This window comes from Haliotis cracherodii, unplaced genomic scaffold (assembly GCF_022045235.1).
Source record: "Haliotis cracherodii isolate W230 unplaced genomic scaffold, xgHalCrac1.p SCAF_12, whole genome shotgun sequence".
NCBI classification, from domain to species: domain Eukaryota; kingdom Metazoa; phylum Mollusca; class Gastropoda; order Lepetellida; family Haliotidae; genus Haliotis; species Haliotis cracherodii.
The window spans coordinates 8,410,574-8,434,158 of NW_027266267.1; the positions used below are offsets into that span (position 1 = coordinate 8,410,574).

A 23,585-nucleotide genomic window follows, 5' to 3' on the forward strand; every position below is an offset into this window, starting at 1 on the left:
TTGGAACTATATGATGAACTGGGCGGGGCACTCACAGATGGTATTTATATGGGGCTGCCAAAGTGAAATTATATTTCAAACATCTATCATTTCAAGAAGAACATTATATGATAAAGAGTTCAGGGCTTATATAAGATTTTAGGAACTTGACTCAACTTGCACCAGGTGCATGTTGACATGAAAAGCTAGTTGCACCATACAAGACCAGGTTGCACCAGGTGCATGTTGACATGAAAACCTCGATGCACCAGACAAGACCAGGTTGCACCAGGTGCATGTTGACATGAAAAGCTAGTTGCACCAGACAAGACCAGGTTGCACCAGGTGCATGTTGGCATGAAAAGCTAGTTGCACCAGACAAGACCAGGTTGCACCAGGTGCATGTTGACACGAACACCTAGTTGCACCAGACAAGACCAGGTTGCACCAGGTGCATGTTGACATGAAAAGCTAGTTGCACCAGACAAAACCAGGTTGCACCAGGTGCAGGTTGACATGAAAACCTAGTTGCACCAGACAAGACTAGGTTGCACCAGGTGCATGTTGATATGAAAACCTAGTTGCACCAGACAAGACCAGGTTGCACCAGGTGCACGTTGACATGAAAACCTAGTTGCACCAGACAAGACTAGGTTGCACCAGGTGCACGTTGACATGAAAACCTAGTTGCACCAGATAAGACCAGGTTGCACCAGGTACATGTTGACATGAAAACCTAGTTGCACCAGATAAGACCAGGTTGCACCAGGTGCATGTTGACATGAAAAGCTAGTTGCACCAGACAAGACCAGGTTGCACCAGGTACATGTTGACATGAAAACCTAGTTGCACCATACAGAACCAGGTTGCACCAGGTGCATGTTGATATGAAAAGCTAGTTGCACCAGACAAAACCAGGTTGCACCAGGTGCATATTGACATGAAAACCTAGTTGCACCAGATAAGACCAGGTTGCACCAGGTACATGTTGACATGAAAACCTAGTTGCACCAGATAAGACCAGGTTGCACCAGGTGCATGTTGACATGAAAAGCTAGTTGCACCAGACAAGACCAGGTTGCACCAGGTACATGTTGACATGAAAACCTAGTTGCACCATACAGAACCAGGTTGCACCAGGTGCATGTTGATATGAAAAGCTAGTTGCACCAGACAAAACCAGGTTGCACCAGGTGCATATTGACATGAAAACCTAGTTGCATCAGACTAGACCAGGTTGCACCAGGTGCATGTTGATATGAAAAGCTAGTTGCACCAGACAAGACCAGGTTGCACCAGGTGCATGTTGACATGAAAAGCTAGTTGCACCAGATAAGACCAGGTTGCACGCTGTACCCATGAATTTATCAAAGTTGAACTCGGTCCACATAATCTTGAAGTACTCACATATTGACGATATCAAGACACACACACACATCAGGTATTGAATGTGTTCAAAAGATCAATGTTTTGTGGATGAGTAAGGGTTGAAAGTTTTATCAGCAACTTAAATAGTAGGTTACATTTTTCAATAATATCTTGCACAAATCAAGTCCTGGCGATTATTGCCCTTGGTGTTTCTGTATCGTAAATATATATAAGGATAAAAAAGTATGTATTATGTTCAGCAAAGGCTCGCTTAATACAATTTTTATTCCTAACATATTACAATCGACAATGCAAAAATACACCCAGCTAATAATATATATTTATTGCAAAGATCTGTTTAAGAAAACATAGTATTCTGTCATTATTCTGGGCACAAGAGGTCAGTAGTACCCCACTTGCATGATGATGATGATGATGATGATGATGATGATGATGATGATGATGATGAGGTCTTTGTTAGGCATTTAGAAGTGATACACATAGGGAAGAGAATGATGAAGGAGTAAGCATATATTCCTAAAACGCTGTGTTCCTCATAATAAAGAAGTTGACATCCATAAATTCTCCTCCTGATGATGATGATGATGATGATGATGATGATGATGATGATGATGACGTCAGCAACAATCATACAATGCATCTGTAAAGAATCTTATCTGAGCCACAAACTTAAGCAAACAGAACAAATACCAACACTCAACTTCAAACCATTTCTCCAAACTTAATTAACTTCTCGAGTTATTGAATGATAAGTCTTGACACCAGTGGTTCCAGTGACCCGTATCCCATGGCAACAAGGGGCCTGATTATCTGATAATATGAAGACATCAACAGCAACTTCAGTTGCCGTCAAACCCTTGGAGACTAAGATAACATCTGACCAAGCTACCTCCCTTGATGCGGAGACTGGGTGATTGGCCATCCGTGTCTAATTAAACCCAGGTTGCCTGGGGTAACTTGGTGCCAGCATGGTAAGTAGGCGCTAAGAGTTGAACTTTTTGATTTTAGGTATGTAGACAGCCACTGGGGATGGAACCATGGATGCTGTTCTGTGCCCAAATGTTATGTGGTGCCAGTGTATAATTCTCTGGTATGGTTGTGCATGAACACTTTTGGTATGAAACTTTCTGAAACGGTTCCGGTGCCAAAAGAATGGAAGACTGACTGAATTTAAGGTTGAGTGATCGCTTGGGTCAAGAATTAAACGTATGACATTTTTAGAGAAACAAGTTTGTGATCATCACTCACTCCTTGACGAACGATAAGGACCAGTATAATCTATCTCACTCACTCACTCACTCACTCACTCACTCACTCACTCACTCACTCTATAACTGGAATACCGCAGTTTGCAGAATAAAACAACATTCACTCACTCACTAAAACCATTAAATTAAAATTCTACCTACACTAACTGAATTCTTTGACAATTAGGACAACCCTCATAACACACCTATTTCTTGTCTTTCCGTTTTCCCCGACTGAGCACATGTTCATGATCATCCACATGATGTGGCATTAACCAACAAACCTCCCCCATCTTTACAAACACTTCATTACAGCATTGATTCAACATCATCAACCGGAACTGTTTTCACACACGACTTTAAATTACACAAATACAGTAAAAAAAATTTCATCTTGGACTTTCTTGTTTGTTAAATCCAGAAATAAGATGTTGACGGATCGGCTGGGACGTCACATGATAGAAGCAGCTGGCAGGAAAACGCTTTCAAACCTGTCTGAGGAAATTGGGCTGCAATTACACAATTTAGAAAGCTAGCTTCTAGTGTTTAGTTATGGGAGTCATGGCAGCTGAAGAAACTACTGATTAGTTGTACACCAAATACTACTTACTTTAATGTACAACATGTGTAGACGCTTTGACAGACAGAAGGGGTTCCCCTGCAACAACTTTTGTTTGAACTGTATCCTGTTGCCAAATTTAGATTTTTTTATCATTTCTTTAAATTAAGGGTGAATAAATCTTTCATTTTGCCAAAAAATATTATTGTGAAATTTTAAAAGGATCAAACTTGCTTCGGGGGTTATCATTTTAAAAGTAGGTGGGTGTTGTGATAATAATTTCCCCAAAACTACTTTTGTTTGAACTGTATCCTGTTGCAGTATTTTGAATTTGTTTGCTTTTTTGGAAAATATGATGTAAGTAAAAGGTATAGTTTCAAAAGGGGATGTGGATGTTTGAACAAAATTTAAATAATTAAATTTGCATTGAGGTGTTTTATGATATTAGGTGGGTGGGTATATGTAAGGGTGTGGTGCCTGTCCCCTCAAGGGCCGTAATCGGATTTGTGAGTGTGTGTGTGTCGCTAGGAATTTGTCATTCTCATTTAGTTGAATTGTTTCTTTTCATGTGAGTGTTTGTTTGTTTGTTGTTTAACGCCGCACTCAGCAATATCCCAGCAATATGACGGCGGTCGGTAAATCATTGAGTCTGGACCAGACAATTCAGTGATTGACATCATGAGCATCAATTTGCACAGTCAATGAGTGTGACTATGTGATCATGTGTGGTGTAGAACTTCATGAATCAACCAAGTCAGCAAGCCTGACCACCCGATCCCCTTAGTCGCCTTTTACGGCAAGCATAGTCGCCTGTCACAAGCATGGGTTGCTGAAGACCTATTCTACCCCGGATCTTCATGGGTCTTCATGTGAGTGTGATTTTCGATCTTCGATGCAAACCTCGGTCTTCACAAATGGAATAGTGCGTCCTGATTGGCTGATAACATAAATGGGTCACCTTGAGTTATATTATTGTGCGTAACGATGGCCCTGTTTTCGTATATCGTTGTCTAAGTTGTTTGTTTATGGCTAACTGACAGTCTGTTATTATTGTTGACATATTTATTATAAAAATTGACTTCAATATGTATTTGTGTTTATAAACTCTATAAATGCAAAAACATATTGAAGTCAGTTGTTAAATAAATATAATGACCTCAGTTCTGAATTTGATGGTAATGATATCAGATATTATTATATTAAAAACTCACAATCATGAATCACATCGAAATCTTTTCTTCCAGGGTCTCTATATGACATCAACACTTTCGTAAAGTCTCCTTTTTTCACAAGTATCAAATCCCAATAAACCATATTAAGGTATCACCTGATTAATCACACATTTGAGCTTGATTTGTTTCCAATGTTACATTTCCACCATAAAGTATAATTTCGGGGATGAATAAAAAAGTGAATTAAATGAAGTTGAAGCGAGACTGCAGCATCCCTACGATTTGGCGGTCTTTGATGCAGGACTCTCTCTCACATGTGAGTAATAACATTTGATGGTTGCGATTATGCGGTTCATTTGGTTTTATTGCCCATGTGATTAGCAAATCGGGAGGGCGGCCATATCTGTTTCGCAACTTGTAACAAAAGTTGTCACTTTTATGGGGAAATGTCATATTTCTCAAATCATCTGTAAATGTCCGAATCTCTGATGGTGTGATGTAAGATGATCAAAAGATAATTTGATTTATTTTGTTGTGATTTAATTCCCTTTTTGTCTTCGTTGTAGGCAGTGGAAGATGGAGTATGGTAGGGACGATGGATCTGATTGTTCTGTGGGTGTTGTTCTCAGCACTTGGTGGGTTTGTTCTTTTAAAGATAATAATTTATATAACAAAGAGCGTGACCTAGACTGACTTTCATTTTTTGTGGAAGCCTTGGTGCTAAGTGTGTTAGATCGCTGTCTTTGTGTGCTGGCGATTAGGTGCCTCACTCTGGCAGTGTGGGGTCGAATCCTGGACGGGACTCAACCCAAAAAGGTACGAGAATCTGTACTTTATTCAGAGCGTGTAATCCCAAATATAACATCTGTAACAATTTATATTGTTATATTTCGTTCTGAATATTACATTTTGGACCAGATCGACACAAATTCCCTTGAATTTGTTTGTTTGTTTGTTTTTTAACGCCGCAATATTCCAGCTATATGACGGCGGTCTGTTAATAATCAAGTCTGGGACAAACAAACCAGTGATTGACATCATGAGCATTGATCTACACAGTCACTGAGTGTGACCATCTGATCATGTGTGGTGTCGTGATTCATGAGTATGTAAAAATATTTTCTCTTCGTCATTGCAAATCAATCAGTTCTGGCATTGCATCTTGGGAAGACATTGTGTTATTAAGCACGCTCTTGTCACACAAGGTCATAACCCGAGAAAAGGTTAATCCAACGGCTTCACCTCCCTTACAAAACAATAACACAATGGGTCACACAAATAATGTCGGAATATAGAAGCTACAATTAGACAAATGTGACGTTGTCGATATCACAACAATAGCCAGGCATATGGATTTCGCAATATGGAAATGGACGACATTGGCGCTATTAGGGGGATTATCGCTCTTCAGCTCCCGAAGATTGACATAGAGAGGGGATTAATTCACTGATAAATTGGCCTAAGACGGATCATGTTACAGAAGCACTATACGCTGGCATCAGTGAAAACAGTGGCCACCATGATCAGGTATTAATTGCTTCGTGATTGACAGGTTTCCCCAGGTGTTGCCATTCTGTAATGTGATGTATCATTGTTACTGACAATGAAATAAACATCGTTTTGTGTGTTCAGGTAGTGCTGGTCAATGGCCTGATGAAGTGTCGTGATGTTTGATGCAGCTTTATTCCACATTTTCAGGTCGACCTGTAGTAATCAAATCAACTAGTCCGTCATACAGGCCTTGAAACAAAGATATCCAATACAGCCCATGCAAGTCTATAATGTTTGGCAAGTCTAGATTACCGGTACTGTCATACAGACCCTGAAACAAATATGTCCAACACAGCCCATGCAAGTCTATAATGTTTGGCAAGTCTAGATTACCGGTACTGTCATACAGACTCTGTAACAAATATATCCAACACAGCCCATGCAAGTCTATGATGTTTGGCAAGTCTAGATTACTGGTACTGTCATACAGACCCTGAAACAAATATATCCAACACAGCCCATGCAAGTCTATGATGTTTGGCAAGTCTAGATTACTGGTACTGTCATACAGACCCTGAAACAAATATATCCAACACAGCCCATGCAAGTCTATAATGTTTGGCAAGTCTAGATTACTGCCGTGAAGAAAATATAGAAAGTCTCTGGGCTCCTTTTTATGATATTTTATAACTATAATTTGACAACTGTTTTTACTGTAAAATGTGTTTATTTCGGAGACTAGATGTCAGTCTAGGTCTCAACCAACATGTTGGTTATTTTGTTTGTTTAACTCCGCATTCAGCAATATTCCAGTTATGTGATGGTGGCCTGTGTAAGCGAGTCTGGACCAGACAATCCAGTGATTGATACTGGGAGCAACGGTCCACATTGCTGGGGTGTCACGATAAATCGAAATATCGATATATTGCTATTGGTAAGCACTTAAAGTCAATGAATCGATTGTTAAATCAGTTTCCGATCAATACTATCGATTTCAGTTAGGAATATCGATAGTTTTGATTGTATTTACCATATCAATAAAATACATGTAATGCTGATCAAATTTGTTTTTCTTTTGATCATGAGTGCTAGCAATTTACACATGGTAATGTGGAAGTTTCTTTTTCTTAAATTATTAGGGTAAAGAAAAAACAAATCAGTCGTATCTCAAACTTTACTTTTTTGTTGTTGTTCTGGTTATCACATTTAAAGGAAACTTCAGTTCCAAGGTTAAATTCAACTCTAAAATCCATCTAAAATGATACACTGAAAACTATCGATATTTAATGCAATAGTTTCTTTCAATATCAATAGTTATCGCAATAGTTGCTTTCAATATCAATAGTTATCGCAATAGTTGCTTTCAATATCAATAGTTATCGCAATAGTTTCTTTCAATATCAATAGTTATCGCAATAGTTTCTTTCAATATCAATAGTTATTGCAATAGTGTTTTCCAGACCATTAGTCACCCCTACATGCAATCAACCAAGTCTGACCAACCAACCGATCCATTGGGTCACCTTACAACCTCGAATGATTGGCTTGCTTGTTCCCACTTGATATTCCCAGGCTGCTCACAGTGAAGCACCAAACTCCCAACACACAAATATGGCAGACTACTTGCTGAATTTCTTGATTTTAATATGTAATATTTTTAAAATGGACATCAATATTTTTGCATTTACTCCCAACACACAAATATGGCAGAATACCTGCTGAATTTCTTGATTTTTATATGTAATTATTTAAGAATTGACATCAATATTTTTGCATTTGTGAAGGCATAAACTTCAAAACTTGGGCAAATCCGCAGATTTAGACAGTGTTTTAACATTTATAACTCTACAAAGGCAAAAAATATTTTTTTAAATTCTTAAATAAGCACAATCATATTTTGAGTTAGTGAGTGTCATTTTTGTGTAACTGTGTCAGCCATCTTGTGTCTATTCGCAGACAAATGATATATTGAAGTCAAATATTATAAATAATGCATCAACAATGGTCACTTATTCGACTGTCCGTGATTCCTGGTCGGTTACTTACACCCATGCAGCTAACGTCTATGACCTGATTAGGTCCATCTGCTCTCTTGAAGCTTGAACAACATTTTGTCCTGGAAATGAAGTTATCTCATTTAAGTATTTATATCTACAAAATATAAAATCAATATGGAGCCCAGATAATGCTTAATTACGGAACTGAGGCAATCTAGACTTGCCAAATCACTCTAGACTTGAGAAGGATTCATTTTTTAATTTGTTCTGTAGGATCTGGGAGACAGACTGACATGAAGCTGACACACTGAGACATCACTGAAAGAGTGAGTGAGTGAGTGAGTGAGTGAGTGAGTTATGGTTTTACGCTGCTTTTAGCAATATTCCAGCAATATCACGGCGGGGGACACCAGAAATTGCCTTCACACATTGTACCCATGTCGGGAATCGAACCCGGGTCTTCGGCATGACGCGCTAACGCTTTAACCACTAGGCTACCCGACCGCCCCTATCACTGAAAGAAAACACAACTCAAGAAGAAAAGAGGTATGCTTCGAGTTTAAGCCACCATAAGTGAATAAAACTACAATCAATCAATGAAAAGAAATAAATATACTACTCCACTCTTGATAGGACATTATTTTCCTTCCATGATACACAATCTGATTCTCATGATATGTCAAGTGTATATTAACACCGGATCACACTTTGGATTATCAAAAGTTGAGTGGTATATCATTCTATTTTCCACTAATTGTCACTGACCTTGAGTTTCTGTAAGGCCATTCCTCTCCTTTGTAATCAAGGCCACACATTTATCTGAGTTTACACATATTCCTGGTTATTAGGTGAGATTTTTTTAAACTTACATTAGATATAACATTTTTTAAATTTTAGGCTTCTCACAAAAAAATCCTTTATCTGAATATGTTGTCATATTAGTAGTATCAGATAGGCTTGTTTCCTTGACCTTGAAGACCAACTGCCTTGCACTTTAACCTTTTGTAATGGCATTTTATTCTGTAGGACACTAATGGAATCCTCGGAATGCAAATCTGTGCTTATTTAGATATGATTTTTGCCATTTTTTATATATAAATGTAGTGGACCCCATACACAAATTGAACAAAGGTCTGGCATATAACCCACAGGTGTCTGGAAAGGTAAGTTAATTACAGGTAAACAATCATAACTCAGGTAGATAAAGTAGCCATCTGTGTGGACAGTATTTGACCGCCTCGGACACTCGACGACAGAGATATATGCTAAGTGGTGTGGGGTGTTATTTGCCACCATAACTCCTAAACTCATAAAGCCTCACAGGCGTGAGATACGGTCTCGTATATTGGTATTATATTGTCATATCGGTAAGTGTTGTCTGTAATTGTGGGCAGTGTTTGAGATGGAGTCAGTGGCCGTATAAACCTGTGAAGATCCAGGTTAGTATTGGTCCTTAGCAACCCATGCTTATTGTCAGAGGCAACTAACGGGACTGGCTGGTCGGTGTTTTGGTTGATGCATATGGTATCCTAATTACATGGGTCGATGCTCATAATGTCAATCACTGGACTGTCTGATCCAGACTCAGTTATTTACAGACCGCCTTCATATAGCCGAGTGCAGCGTTAAACACTAACAAACAAACAAACAAACAGTGGCCATATTACCCAGACACCCGATGCACAGAAACAAACAAACAAATAAAACAAAATATTATTCCTGTATATAGATCTGTGCCAAAGTAGTGAACGTGTTACCCCTGCATACAGCAAATCATGAAATGTGTCCCCAAATTAATATGAATATCGACCACTGGCCTAAACTGTGTCATGAAATTAATTCAAGTAGCCTTACCATGAAGACTTGAACTATTAAACTCATCAGCAAAGGGTAACACAAAAAGCTGTAGCTTGGAATAATATAAATGATATTATTCAATTGAATTCGTATCTTCACACACTTAACGTCAGCTGCTTGACATGTCATCTAACTTCCATGAAATCAAAAGCCGAAAAAATCCAAATAAGACAAAATGTTTCTATTTTGAGATGCCCTGGACGCTTTTTATGTTGAATACGGTAAAGATATTTGGTTGGGTTGCCGATGATAATAATGCAGGTTGTTACACAATCGTTTGAACGTAGAAAACGGCTACTGTTGCTGCGCTGGCTTTTCACATAGGTGGTGAGGACACTTTTGCTTGTCGTTACAAAATTACCGTATTCGATGTAATAAGCGCCCAGGGCGCTCTCAAAATTAGAAATAGGGGGCTCTTATTAGAATATTATTTTGGTTAAAAAAAACAGAGTTAAAAGATAAATTTCGTGGTTTATGCTGACAGCCTGACTGTTATGTACGACAGATATATTTTTCCAGAATTTATTTGCCCATAATTAATGGTGCATATAACACACGAGTGTGTATTATACATTAATAAATAAGTCTTGTGTACATTGATCAATCGGAAGGGGTGCTAATTGGGTTTTTTCACTAGCCAATATATTAGCAAATATCGCGATGGGTGCTTATTAGAGTGGGGCGCTTATTACGTCGAATACGGTATTTAAAAAGGCAACTGTATAAAGATGCTGTTATGCACAGTTGATGACTTGTTACCTTCAGCTGCTGGCGATCTGTAGCCCATTTTCATATTGTACTGTTTCATTTAGTGATATCTTTTTATGGTTGTGTGCTAGTTTTAAACATTAATCTGTGATATTCTATAATTTTACTGTCCATCGATGACAAGTTTTATTTAGTTTAAATATATGTATTAAAAATGTATAACTTCTCGTCACGATATGGCTGAAATATTGCCATGTGATGTAAAGCATTAACTCGCTCACTCACACTCCTATGAAAGCAGGGTCAGTATTGTTGAGGTCAACACGAGAACTGAGATGCTGAAGGCTTATATTTCAGACCAAAGTCACATGTAAGACAGTTCGCTGAAACAAGTCAACACTTGCTCAGTAAAAGTCAAATGTACAGAGTAGGGCGTGCCGAGTCCTTTTGCAGAGATTTGACAATAAATATGCATTTGTGACATAACACGTGCCTTGATAAATTCAAACCTTTCAAATTTTAATCTATTCTGCCCCAGGCTCTCCTATCAATGAGAGACCTCGAGCGTGTAGTCGCGAATTTATGAATAGAATATCAGCTATGTGCCCATGAAGCTATGTGTAGTGTTGAAAATATTACTGACACATGTGCTGCTGTTTTCGAATTCTAAAGAATTGTAAAGTTATGATTATAATGTTGTTATTAATACATACAAGCTCAAGATAACTTTTCGGGACATTGGGTATCTTCTCCCATGTTGTTATTCATAATGGGTATTGTTAGTTTTCTAAGGTACCGTATTCGACGTAATAAGCGCCCCTCTCTATTAAGCACCCACGGCGATATTTGTTAATATATTTGCTAGTGAACAATCCCAATTAGCACCCCTTCCGATTTATTCGTGTATGATACACACTCATGTGTTATATGCACCATTAATTATGGGCAATTAAATTCTGGAAAAATATATCTGTTGTATATAAACATTTCAGGCTGTCAGCATAAACCGTGAAATTTATCTTTCCCACCAAAATACTATTCTAATAAGAGCCCCCTATTCCTAATTTTGAGAGCGCGATGGGCCCTTATTACGTCGAATACGGTATTCAATATAATTTTGCTACTTTGGGTTAAGTCTGTTGGTTATTTTAAAGCAATGAAAAGCCCTGTTTCTAAAACAATTCTGTGGAAAATTAAGTTTTAGGTGACTTCTAATTTGCATGTGTCACATGTCACATAGCTCCCAACAGTGACAGCTGTCTATGTTAACATTAGCAATAGGTAGCACTTTTATGCATTATTTCCTGCTGTAGAGTTCATGTATGCCTGATGCTTGCATCAATCAACATATAAAAGTCTGTTAAGAAACACAGCTCGCATGTAATTTGTTATATTAATGTATTTAAACACAAGCTAGTCAAATATATTGTCTTTTGATATCTATTTGCCTTATTTTACACAAATATGTTGAATATTTGGAGCTATAGGTTTCACCAGTTTGAATTGGATGCAAAAGTTGACATGATTTTGTGTTTCTAACTTAGTGAATTAATTCAAAGTGTTTTATGAAGACCTTGTGTGTTATGAAGACCTTGTGTGTTATGAAGACCCTGTGTGTTATGAAGACCTTATGTGTTATGAAGACCTTGTGTGTTATGAAGACCTTGTGTGTTTTATAAAGACCTTGTGTGTTATAAAGACCTTGTGTGTTATAAAGACCATGTGTGTTTTATAAAGACCTTGTGTTTTATGAAGATCTTGTATTTTATGAAGACCTTGTGTGTTATGAAGACCTTGTGTGTTATGAAGACCTTGTGTGTTATGAAGACCTTGTGTGTTATGAAGACCTTGTGTGTTATAAAGACCATGTGTGTTTTATAAAGACCTTGTGTTTTATGAAGATCTTGTATTTTATGAAGACCTTGTGTGTTATGAAGACCTTGTGTGTTATGAAGACCTTGTGTGTTATGAAGACCTTGTGTGTTATGAAGACCTTGTGTTTGGTGGCAAGTCCTGAGCCATGACTATGGAATATATATATTTTTAAATCATTTTTCACTAAAAGACCAGGCAAGCCCAAATCAAACTAAATCTAATCTAGTTTCCTTGATTCAAAGAAATGTAGAGGAAAGGTTCTTTTGAAAAAAAATAATGACAATTATTTAAACATATTGTTTTCACAGACCAATGTTTAGTCCACTGTGATAATATTGATTAGCGATGACCTTACCTAAAAACACATTTAATTCAGGTTCATATTGTAAACTGCGTTGACAAAAATAAACCTTCTATGTTTTATAATGCTGTCTTTTTTATTATCGCCCTGTTTACTAAACACTCGAGGTCTTAGTAATTTTAAACCTGCACTCACAGAACACTCTGAAATGCATCCATTAAGTTTACATATGTTAACATAGACCAGAAAACTTTCATGACAGAGCAAATTTAATTCATTTCACATGTCAACTTTAGCCTGAAGACTCCAGCTATTATTGGAAGCCTTGATTCAAGCCTTAACTTCTTTTTCGGCATTGTCGTCAGTCATTGGTGATTATAACTGCTGACAAGCTCGACCTAATCGCTGATTCCACATCTCACACCTTATCAGAACGTCGGTACACACTTCCACGTTTAGCGACCACCACGCGTCTACACGAGAATACCTCTACACGCACCTCCTCAAATTCAAATTAGCCCTCGATGGTAGTCCCTCCTTCCCTGGGCCCTCGTCTACCTGGCTTCTCTGTTCAAACAGCGAGCTCGTTAACTCAGGTGCGTCATGACCCGCTTGACAGTTTGAGGTCATTTGGACATGGTTTCGGGGGTCAAGTGGAGAGGGCTGTGGCCGCACGTGAAGGCTCAGATGCTATTTATTCTCACATGGTGACACAGAGTTTCTCCTTTCTTCATCAGTTAAAGATTTCTAGTTGTAGATTTTGGCTTGAATTAGTGTCTCACACAGTATTTGATATCTAAAGTCTTCTGTGGTGTGTAGGTATTCATTTGAATGAGAAAAGTAGGCTCTTTTGATTTGTGGGCATACATCAAGAAAATGTCAAGCTTTGCGTCACAACATTTTTAATATTGTGTGTTAACCAATCCTCTTTGAAGGTGTGTGTAGGGATTCATTGGAATCAGAAATGAATTCGCTTTTATTTTGGTGATGTATTTCAAGAAAATGTCAAAATTTACATTTCAACATTTTTCGAATAGTTTGATATCTAAACTCTCCTCTGGTGTGCAGGTATTCATATGAATGAGGAAAGAATGCTCTTTTAATGTTTGGGGTATAGAGTTTTTATATTTATATTTTTTATATTTAAGACATTTTTTCTATGAGTGCAGACATTCAACATTTTTCATGTAGTTTGATATCTAAACTTTTCTATGGTGTGCAGATATTCATATGAATGAGGAAAGAATGCTCTTTTAATGTTTCGGGTATAGAGTTTTTATATTTAAGACAATCGGAAAATTTCATTGATTTCGAATTCATATCATATGTAGGTACAGTGTATCATATGAAACAGAATTTGAATATATTGAATACATGAAGACCCTTGTGTATGTAGAAGTATTTTACTCTTTCTCCTACTCTGTACTGTTGTGAGGAGCCTGGCATAGTCTGTCTCCAGCCCAGACTGAAATGTCTGGCAGCTTTATGTGGAGTGACAGCACAGATCCCATTATTCTTCTTGATAGGAATACCTAGCTACAAAAACAGTTGTCAGCTTCTATATCATTTCACAGAATATATTTTGTGACTTTTATCTCCACCCGAAACTATTTACAAAATCTATCACAATCAACCTTATGTTAATGATGAAAACTTGCAAATAATTCTTGCAGATGTAATTGTATATGTACTTTATAACAAAAATTTGTTTGGTTTTATTAAGATGAAAAATTGTTTTTATCGCAGTTTGGTCAATTTTGCACTTTTTATTCTAATTTCACAAACATAAACTTTAAAATACAACAAGACTGATTCACAAGATCATTCTAACATGAAGCCAACAGCACAGCATATCCACACATTCAGTTCAGTGTTGAGGTAGCCTATTGGTTCAAGTATTCGCTCCTCATGCTGAATGTCTGGGGTAGTCTATTGGTTCAAGTATTCGCTCCTCATGCTGAATGTCTGGGGTAGTCTATTGGTTCAAGTATTCGCTCCTCATGCTGAATGTCTGGGGTAGTCTATTGGGTCAAGTATTCGCTCCTCATGCTGAATGTCTGAGGTAGTCTATTGGTTCAAGTATTCGCTCCTCATGCTGAATGTCTGGGGTAGTCTATTGGGTCAAGTAATCGCTCCTCATGCTGAATGTCTGGGGTAGTCTATTGGTTCAAGTATTCGCTCCTCATGCTGAATGTCTGGGGTAGTCTATTGGGTCAAGTATTGGCTCCTCATGCTGAATGTCTGGGGTAGTCTATTGGTTCAAGTATTCGCTCCTCATGCTGAATGTCTGGGGTAGTCTATTGGGTCAAGTATTCGCTCCTCATGCTGAATGTCTGGGGTAGTCTACTGGGTCAAGTATTCGCTCCTCATGCTGAATGTCTGGGGTAGTCTATTGGGTCAAGTATTTGCTCCTCATGCTGAATGTCTGGGGTAGTCTATTGGGTCAAGTATTCGCTCCTCATGCTGAATGTCTGGGGTAGTCTATTGGGTCAAGTATTGGCTCCTCATGCTGAATGTCTGGGGTAGTCTATTGGTTCAAGTATTCGCTCCTCATGCTGAATGTCTGGGGTAGTCTATTGGGTCAAGTATTGGCTCCTCATGCTGAATGTCTGGGGTAGTCTATTGGTTTAAGTATTCGCTCCTCATGCTGAATGTCTGGGGTAGACTCTCCACACAGGTACAGTGTCTGCCCACCACCATGATATTGATGAAATACTGCTGAAATATTGTTGAAGTATTGTGGAAGTATTGTTGAAATATTGCAGAAATATTGTTGAAGTATTGTTGAAATATTGCTACAATATTGTGGAAGTATTGCTGAAATATTGTTTAAGTATTGAAAATATTGTTGAAGTATTGTTGAAATATTGTTGAAGTATTGAAAATATTGTTGAAGTATTGAAAATATTGTTGAAATATTGTTGAAGTATTGAAAATATTGATGAAGTATTGCTGAAATATTGTTGAAGTATTGTTGAAATATTGTTGAAATATTGTTGAAGTATTGCTGAAATATTGTGGAAGTATTGTTGAAATATTGTTGAAATATTGTTGAAGTATTGCTGAAATATTGTGGAAGTATTGTTGAAATATTGCTACAATATTGTGGAAGTATTGCTGAAATATTGTGGAAGTATTGTTTAAGTATTGAAAATATTGTTGAAGTATTGTTGAAATATTGTTGAAGTATTGAAAATATTGTTGAAATATTGTTGAAGTATTGTTGAAGTATTGAAAATATTGATGAAGTATTGCTGAAATATTGTGGAAGTATTGTTGAAATATTGCTGAAATATTATGGAAGTATTGTTGAAATATTGTGGAAGTATTGCTGAAATATTGTGGAAGTATTGTTGAAGTTTTGAAAATATTGTTGAAGTATTGTTTAAATATTGTTGAAATATTGTTGAAATATTGTTGAAGTATTGTTGAAGTATTGAAAATATTGTTGAAGTATTGTTGAAATATTGTGGAAGTATTGTTGAAGTATTGTTGAAGTATTGAAAATATATTGTTGAAGTATTGTTGAAGTATCAGGCCACCTCCTCACTGGTCCCTCTGTCTACATGTGTACCAGTAGACCCTTCCCTGTTCATATTACGGTAACACAACTTGAATATTGCGAAACGTTGCGTGAAACTACACTCACTCAATGTATGGCTTGTCACCCAGCAAAAGGAAAGTTAAGTTAATGTTAACTTTTAAAATCTTGGCTAACCTACACCAGGCTGGTCTTGGTACAGCAATCTTGTCGGCATAGAAAAACTTAAATAGTGTAGTACGAGATGATACAGTAACTCATCCGGCCTTGACGACAGCAACTCCTACAAGCAGGTCACGCTGTCGTTGTGGTGTGGGGATGTGAACCGAATTCCACCAGTGTCAAATACTCTGAGGACTGGAGAGATTTTTCAAATCCGATTTCGCCGTTAATATCCTGTTAACAGCATATGGAACGATACGGCTAATGGTTTCAAATTTTATAGAAACCAATATTAGTATGATTTTCTGTGTAAATTGTCGTTATTGTAGAAAATAATAAATTTATTATCATGTCGCATAACGATAAGATGTATCTAAAAAAATAACAACATCAAACAGTCCTAGGATGGGGAGTATGAAAAAACACAAATTTATATTAAATAGCATTTTTTTTAATAAATCGTGAGAATATTTCCTGTCTGAATCAGAAGAAACATCTTTAAGGGAGGTTAATGGTTTAGAACGACTGAAGCCAATTCCTCACCCAGGATATATTGTTATTGGCTGACTGCTCCATTTTTAAGGATTAAAAAAATAGACAGATTCCAATCTAAAAATCATACAAAATGATTACCAATACATAAATGATCAAATGTATTACATATTTGCGATATAAAGCGCCCCACTCCTGACACTTATCTTGTGGAGTTGTGGGTTATTTATGTATGCATTCATGCATTTGACATGCATAGTTCTTTAAGTTTAGATCAATATTTGAAAGACATAACTGTGTGTGTTGTACATACATCGTATTCCCGAGGCAAGAGTGTCTACTAGCCTAAATCAACGTCCCGTAATCGTGCCGGGGAATATGTACGTGCAGATATCTGTAGAGTGCGCACTGCCGACATGCGTCGTCCTTGTGCAGTTGGGGCACAGCCCATGTTGACACAATGCACACACAAGCAATACATGCACTAAGCAAAGACGTCATGATTGATGTACATGTGTTTTGAGCATGTAGTGTATCAGGTGTGTTGACAGAGTGAACATGAAAGTTCCTGTACACAGAAGCACACCCCACCTACGTCTCATTTTCCGCGGACACAAAATATTAGCATATATTAATAAAAGTTTGCATATTTTTGTTTATATTGGGGGCGGTCGGGTAGCCGGGTGGTTAAAGCGTTCGCTCGTCATGCCGAAGACCCGGGTTCGATTCCCGACATGGGTACAATGTGTGAAGCCCATTTCTGGTGTCCCCGGCCGTGATATTGCTGGAATATTGCTAAAAGCGGCGTAAAACCATACTCACTCACTCAACCCAATTGTTTATATTGTAAAATATCCTTTGAGGATAGTTTGTAATAGATAGTATGTTTTTATTTGCAGGAAACATTAATTTGTAAAACAATAAATTTTATATCAGAATTAATTTGTAAAAATATATTTATAAAATTTTGCAAAAACCTACTAAATGACTATTCATTTAAAAGAGCTCGAAATGAGGATTCTTTTGCATACCCACTTTATCATGTTAAGAATTTGTATAAGAGGATTGTTTTTCTACGTAAGTAATGCATCACTGTACCTGTCTGTACAAAACACATAGTGTGGCTCATCCCTCCTCCGTGACACTTTAAATCCCAATCTCCTGATTCAAAGTCCCTTGGTTGGTGTAAAACACACACAGGATTTAATCTGTGAGAAATTGGATGTAAACACCAAGACCACAGATCCATTATAGTCAGCGCAGTCAGAAAGTTTATGACACACTAATTGTTTAGTCCTTGGCTTAGGCCACTGTTCTCTCACTGGCTTTATGGATGTGCTGACTGTAAACAGACAACATATTGCACCAAAAATAAAGACCTACCATATTGTAGGTATAGTGGCACCCAAGTATAATGCACACACCCCTCTAGCGGATTCAGTATTTTGGAAAAAAAATAAAAATATAAAATTAAAAAAAAAATTACACCGTACCCCTTCAGCGAATTCCGGTAAACAAACGGGTGATGAGAAACTTGCTCAGTACAAATTTGATGTAAAATAATTACTATTTACCGTTTAAATTTTTTTTTTTGTTGTTCTGCATGCATTGTTTTACATGCAGGGATTAAGACTACCTTGTGTATTTTCTCGTTAACTAAGCCAGAAACAGCAATCAGCTGTACACACGTTTTCTTGGAATATACCGGTGATTTGGTTAAAACTTACCCAATGATATAAAGCATCCCCTTCTACACAGCTGTGTTTTTGGGGAAAAAAGTCTGCACTATACTCAAGAAAATTCAGTACTATTAATAACTTTGCATCAAACAAACAAACAAACAAAACAAACAAGATTTCCGTATAGAAACGTAAACAAGCTATCGACAGCCTTCATGTACCTGCAGTGGATGAGTAAACTAAAAACAAATCTGAACTGCTTTGTAATTATTTGTTCACCTACGGACAGGTATTTTCCTGTGACAAATCCAAAATGGAGCCATTTTTGAAATGCAAATGAAACTGTCTTACTAATTCGACTAAAAACAAGTAACGATTTTTTTAAGAAAAATATTTTTAACATCTCAATGAATGGGTTGCTATTTGTATCATTATGGGGGCACAACATCATCTGAATAATATATATTCTGGTCAACCTTTTTTTCATATTTTTTAGTTCACTTGGTTCAATATTTGAAAAGGTTGTGGAACTAAGCATATCCTACCCCGCATGTCAGTGAAACCCAAATAGACACATGTGATAGCCATTTACACTTTGGTGAAACCCATGTGTTGAATATAGTGGTGACAGACAAAGAATCATAATCAGGGCAAATATGGGATTTAACACATCGTCAGTGGATCCTGAACCGACTAAGGGAGACAACTCTGCTTTTATGAATTGCAGATCTGTTGTCCACTGGGCCCCCGTGACTCCAGAATTAAACTTTCCTGGGTTCAGATCTTGGCAAATAATCAACATTAAACAGATAATTACTTTGCCTCATCAGATTAAAAAACAACTAGTCGATTCATTCACGAAATTGACATTTAAAGAAAATTGTATTTTTGGACCTAAAGACAAGCAATTTTCCAAACTGAGCTGGGGTGGGTGTAATTATTACTGTGGAAATCAATTTTCTCTCAATTACATTGATTATGTGCACCATGTTTTACGAGCATGTCAGTATCACCTGAAACTTGATCGAAATAGTTAAAACGTGAATTATATCAATATGTCCTCAACGTATAATTTCACAAAGGTGAAGGTCGTATTATCACAGATACCCTAACGTAACCGAAGGACCGAGAAAATGATCTCACAGAGACTGTTGAATACTGGAAGCGGGCCAAACATATAATTTTACTTGTCAGCATACCGAGGGCCCCCTGCGATTGTTATTTTCTGTTGCGGAACGAATTTGAATCATGGGACATGGGAATAGGAAGGATTATCCCATGTTGGACAATGCAGGAGTTTTGCCTCAAACAAGTGTAATATTCCCGGCTAATGGCAGATGTTTAACTCGACGGGGGGTGACCATTGACGACCATTTTTGAATGTTTTGTTGATGGAAGGGACACAGAGTTTAGGCGACTGAAAGACAATTTTGGAATTTAATGGTGAAAATATACCTTTGAGAGCACTAATGGGAAAAACTGTATGTTCATGATTTGAAAATATTGACAATATCTTGTGAAGTAACGTTCAGTTGTCTGGTAGTGGTCCACCAGAGACTGCCTGGGAACTTGTAACGCGATTATTGAACCAATTCAACAGATTGCTTTTGTGAGCATCACCTTTTCAAAAGGAGAGGATGAAGTTTGGGGGATAATTTTATAACTTTCTTGTTTTTTATTCCTTGATTTGAGTTAGTTGTCTGACTGTAAGAGGAGATATTTGATGGTGGAGCTCTGTAATGTTTTAGTTGTCTGACTGTAAGAGGAGATATTTGATGGCGGAGCTCTGTAATGTTTTATTTGAGTGTATGGGACAACTGTTGTAGGATTCCGGGATTGAATTTCTAAACAGAATGAATATGTCCGCTCCCAGAGGAAAGTGTCCATTATTTATTGATATCATAAACTGATTTGTAAGTATCGAATATCAATATCCAGACTTCCTACTTTTAAGTTCTATTCGTTTCAGTCTGCTCTATTCTAGTAGGTTCTGCCCTGACTCTCTGACTCGTTACTCCACTCCACTCCACTCCACTCCACTCCACTCCACTCCACTCCACTCCACTCTCCCACCCCTCCACTCCACTCTCCCACCTCCGCTCCACTCTCCCACCTCCACTCCACTCTCCCACCTCCACTCCACTCTCCCACCTCCACTCCACTCTCCCACCTCAACTCCACTCTCCCACCTCAACTCCACTCTCCCACCTCCACTCCACTCTCCCACCCCCACTCCACTCTCCCACCCCTCCACTCCACTCTCCCACCTCCACTCCACTCTCCCACATCAACTCTCCCACCTCCACTCCACTCTCCCACCTCCACTCCACTCTCCCACCTCCACTCCACTCTCCCACCTCCACTCCACTCTCCCACCTCAACTCCACTCTCCCACCTCAACTCCACTCTCCCACCTCCACTCCACTCTCCCACCCCCACTCCACTCTCCCACCCCTCCACTCCACTCTCCCACCTCCACTCCTCTCTCCCACCTCAACTCTCCCACCTCCACTCCACTCTCCCACCTCAACTCCACTCCACTCCACTCTCCCACCTCCACTCCACTCTCCCACCTCAACTCCACTCTCCCACCTCCACTCCACTCTCCCACCCCCACTCCACTCTCCCACCCCTCCACTCCACTCTCCAACCTCCACTCCACTCTCCCACCTCCACTCTCCCACCTCAACTCCACTCTCCCACCTCAACTCCACTCCACTCCACTCTCCCACCTCAACTCCACTCTCCCACCTCCACTCCACTCTCCCACCTCCACTCCACTCTCCCACCCCCACTCCACTCCACTCCACTCTCCCACCTCCACTCCACTCCACCCTCCCACCTCAACTCCACTCTCCCACCTCCACTCCACTCTCCCACCTCCACTCCACTCTCCCACCCCCACTCCACTCCACTCCACTCTCCCACCTCAACTCCACTCTCCCACCCCCACTCCACTCCACTCCACTCTCCCACCTCAACTCCACTCTCCCACCTCCACTCCACTCTCCCACCTCAACTCCACTCTCCCACCTCAACTCCACTCCACTCCACTCTCCCACCTCAACTCCACTCTCCCACCTCCACTCCACTCTCCCACCTCAACTCCACTCTCCCACCTCAACTCCACTCTCCCACCCCCACTCCACTCTCCCACCTCAACTCCACTCTCCCACCTCCACTCCACTCTCCCACCTCAACTCCACTCTCCCACCCCCACTCCACTCCACTCCACTCTCCCACCTCCACTCCACTCCACCCTCCCACCTCCACTCCACTCTCCCACCCCCACTCCACTCCACTCCACTCTCCCACCTCCTCTCCTCTCTCCCACCTCCACTCCACTCTCCCACCTCCACTCCACTCTCCCACCCCCACTCCACTCTCCCACCCCTCCACTCCACTCTCCACCTCCACTCTCCCACCTCCACTCCTCTCTCCCACCTCAACTCCACTCTCCCACCCCCACTCCACTCCACTCCACTCTCCCACCTCCACTCCACTCCACCCTCCCACCTCCACTCCACTCTCCCACCCCCACTCCACTCCACTCCACTCTCCCACCTCCACTCCACTCTCCCACCTCCACTCCACTCTCCCACCCCCACTCCACTCTCCCACCCCTCCACTCCACTCTCCCACCTCCACTCTCCCACCTCCACTCCTCTCTCCCACCTCAACTCCACTCTCCCACCTCCACTCCACTCTCCCACCTCCACTCCACTCTCCCACCTCCACTCCACTCTCCCACCTCCACTCCACTCTCCCACCTCAACTCCACTCTCCCACCTCAACTCCACTCTCCCACCTCCACTCCACTCTCCCACCCCCACTCCACTCTCCCACCCCTCCACTCCACTCTCCCACCTCCACTCTCCCACCTCCACTCCACTCTCCCACCTCCACTCCACTCTCCCACCCCCACTCCACTCTCCCACCCCTCCACTCCACTCTCCCACCCCCACTCTCCCACCTCCACTCCACTCTCCCACCTCCACTCCACCCTCCCACCTCCACTCTCCCACCTCCACTCTCCCACCTCCACTCTCCCACCTCCACTCCACTCTCCCACCTCCACTCCACCCTCCCACCTCCACCCTCCCACCTCCACTCCACTCTCCCACCTCCACTCCACTCTCCCACCTCCACTCCACCCTCCCACCTCCACTCTCCCACCTCAACTCCACTCTCCCACCTCCACTCTCCCACCTCAACTCCACTCTCCCACCTCCACCCTCCCACCTCCACTCCACTCTCCCACCTCCACTCTCCCACCTCCACTCCACTCTCCCACCTCCACTCCACTCTCCCACCTCCACTCCACTCTCCCACCTCCACTCTCCCACCTCCACTCCACTCTCCCACCTCCACTCCACTCTCCCACCTCCACTCCACTCTCCCACCTCCACTCTCCCACCTCCACTCCACTCTCCCACCTCCACTCTCCCACCTCCACTCCTCTCTCCCACCTCCACTCCACCCTTCACCTCCACTCCACTCTCCCACCTCCACCCCACTCGACCCTCCCATCTCCACTCCACTCCACTTCACTCAACCCTCCCACCTCCACTCCACTCCACTTCACTCAACCCTCCCACCTCCACTCCACTCCACTTCACTCAACCCTCCCACCTCCACTCCACCCTTCACCTCATGCCTCTCCAGTCCACCTTTCACCCCACTCCACTCCACCCCACTCCACTCCACTCCACTCCACTCCACTCCACTCCACTCCACTCCACTCCACTCCACTCCACTCCACTCCACTCCACTCCACTCCACTCCACTCCACTCCACTCAACCCTCCCACCTCCACTCCACTCCACTCCACTCCACTTCACTCAACCCTCCCACCTCTGCTCCACCCCACTCCATCCTCCACCCTCCAACCTCCACCCCACTCCACCCCACTCCACCCTCCAACCTCCACCCCACTCCACCCCACTCCACCCTCCAACCTCCACACCTCTCCACTCAACTCCACCCTTCACCCCACTCTGCTCTACCCTCCAACCTCCACCCCACTCCACTCTACCAAGGACCAGACCCTCATTAATTTGCGCCCATCCCAACCCTCCACACCGGGGGAACGTGCTCCTTGTATAAAGCCCTATATGAAGGCGTGTCTCGATGTGT

General features: G+C 40.7%; 1 protein-coding gene across 1 annotated transcript in view; it reads right to left on the minus strand.

Annotated features, from left to right (window-relative positions):
• LOC139456963 (uncharacterized) overlaps window positions 1-22,979 on the minus strand; it is a 28,951-nt gene extending 5,972 nt beyond the window's left edge. The window contains exons 1-2 of the mRNA XM_071238429.1: window positions 22,853-22,979; window positions 21,717-21,958 (exon numbers count right to left, since the gene is read on the minus strand). Coding sequence (XP_071094530.1) covers window positions 21,717-21,958; window positions 22,853-22,979 — 369 coding nt within the window. The remainder of the gene's footprint in view (window positions 1-21,716; window positions 21,959-22,852) is intronic.
• Between the last annotated feature and the right edge of the window lie 606 nt (window positions 22,980-23,585).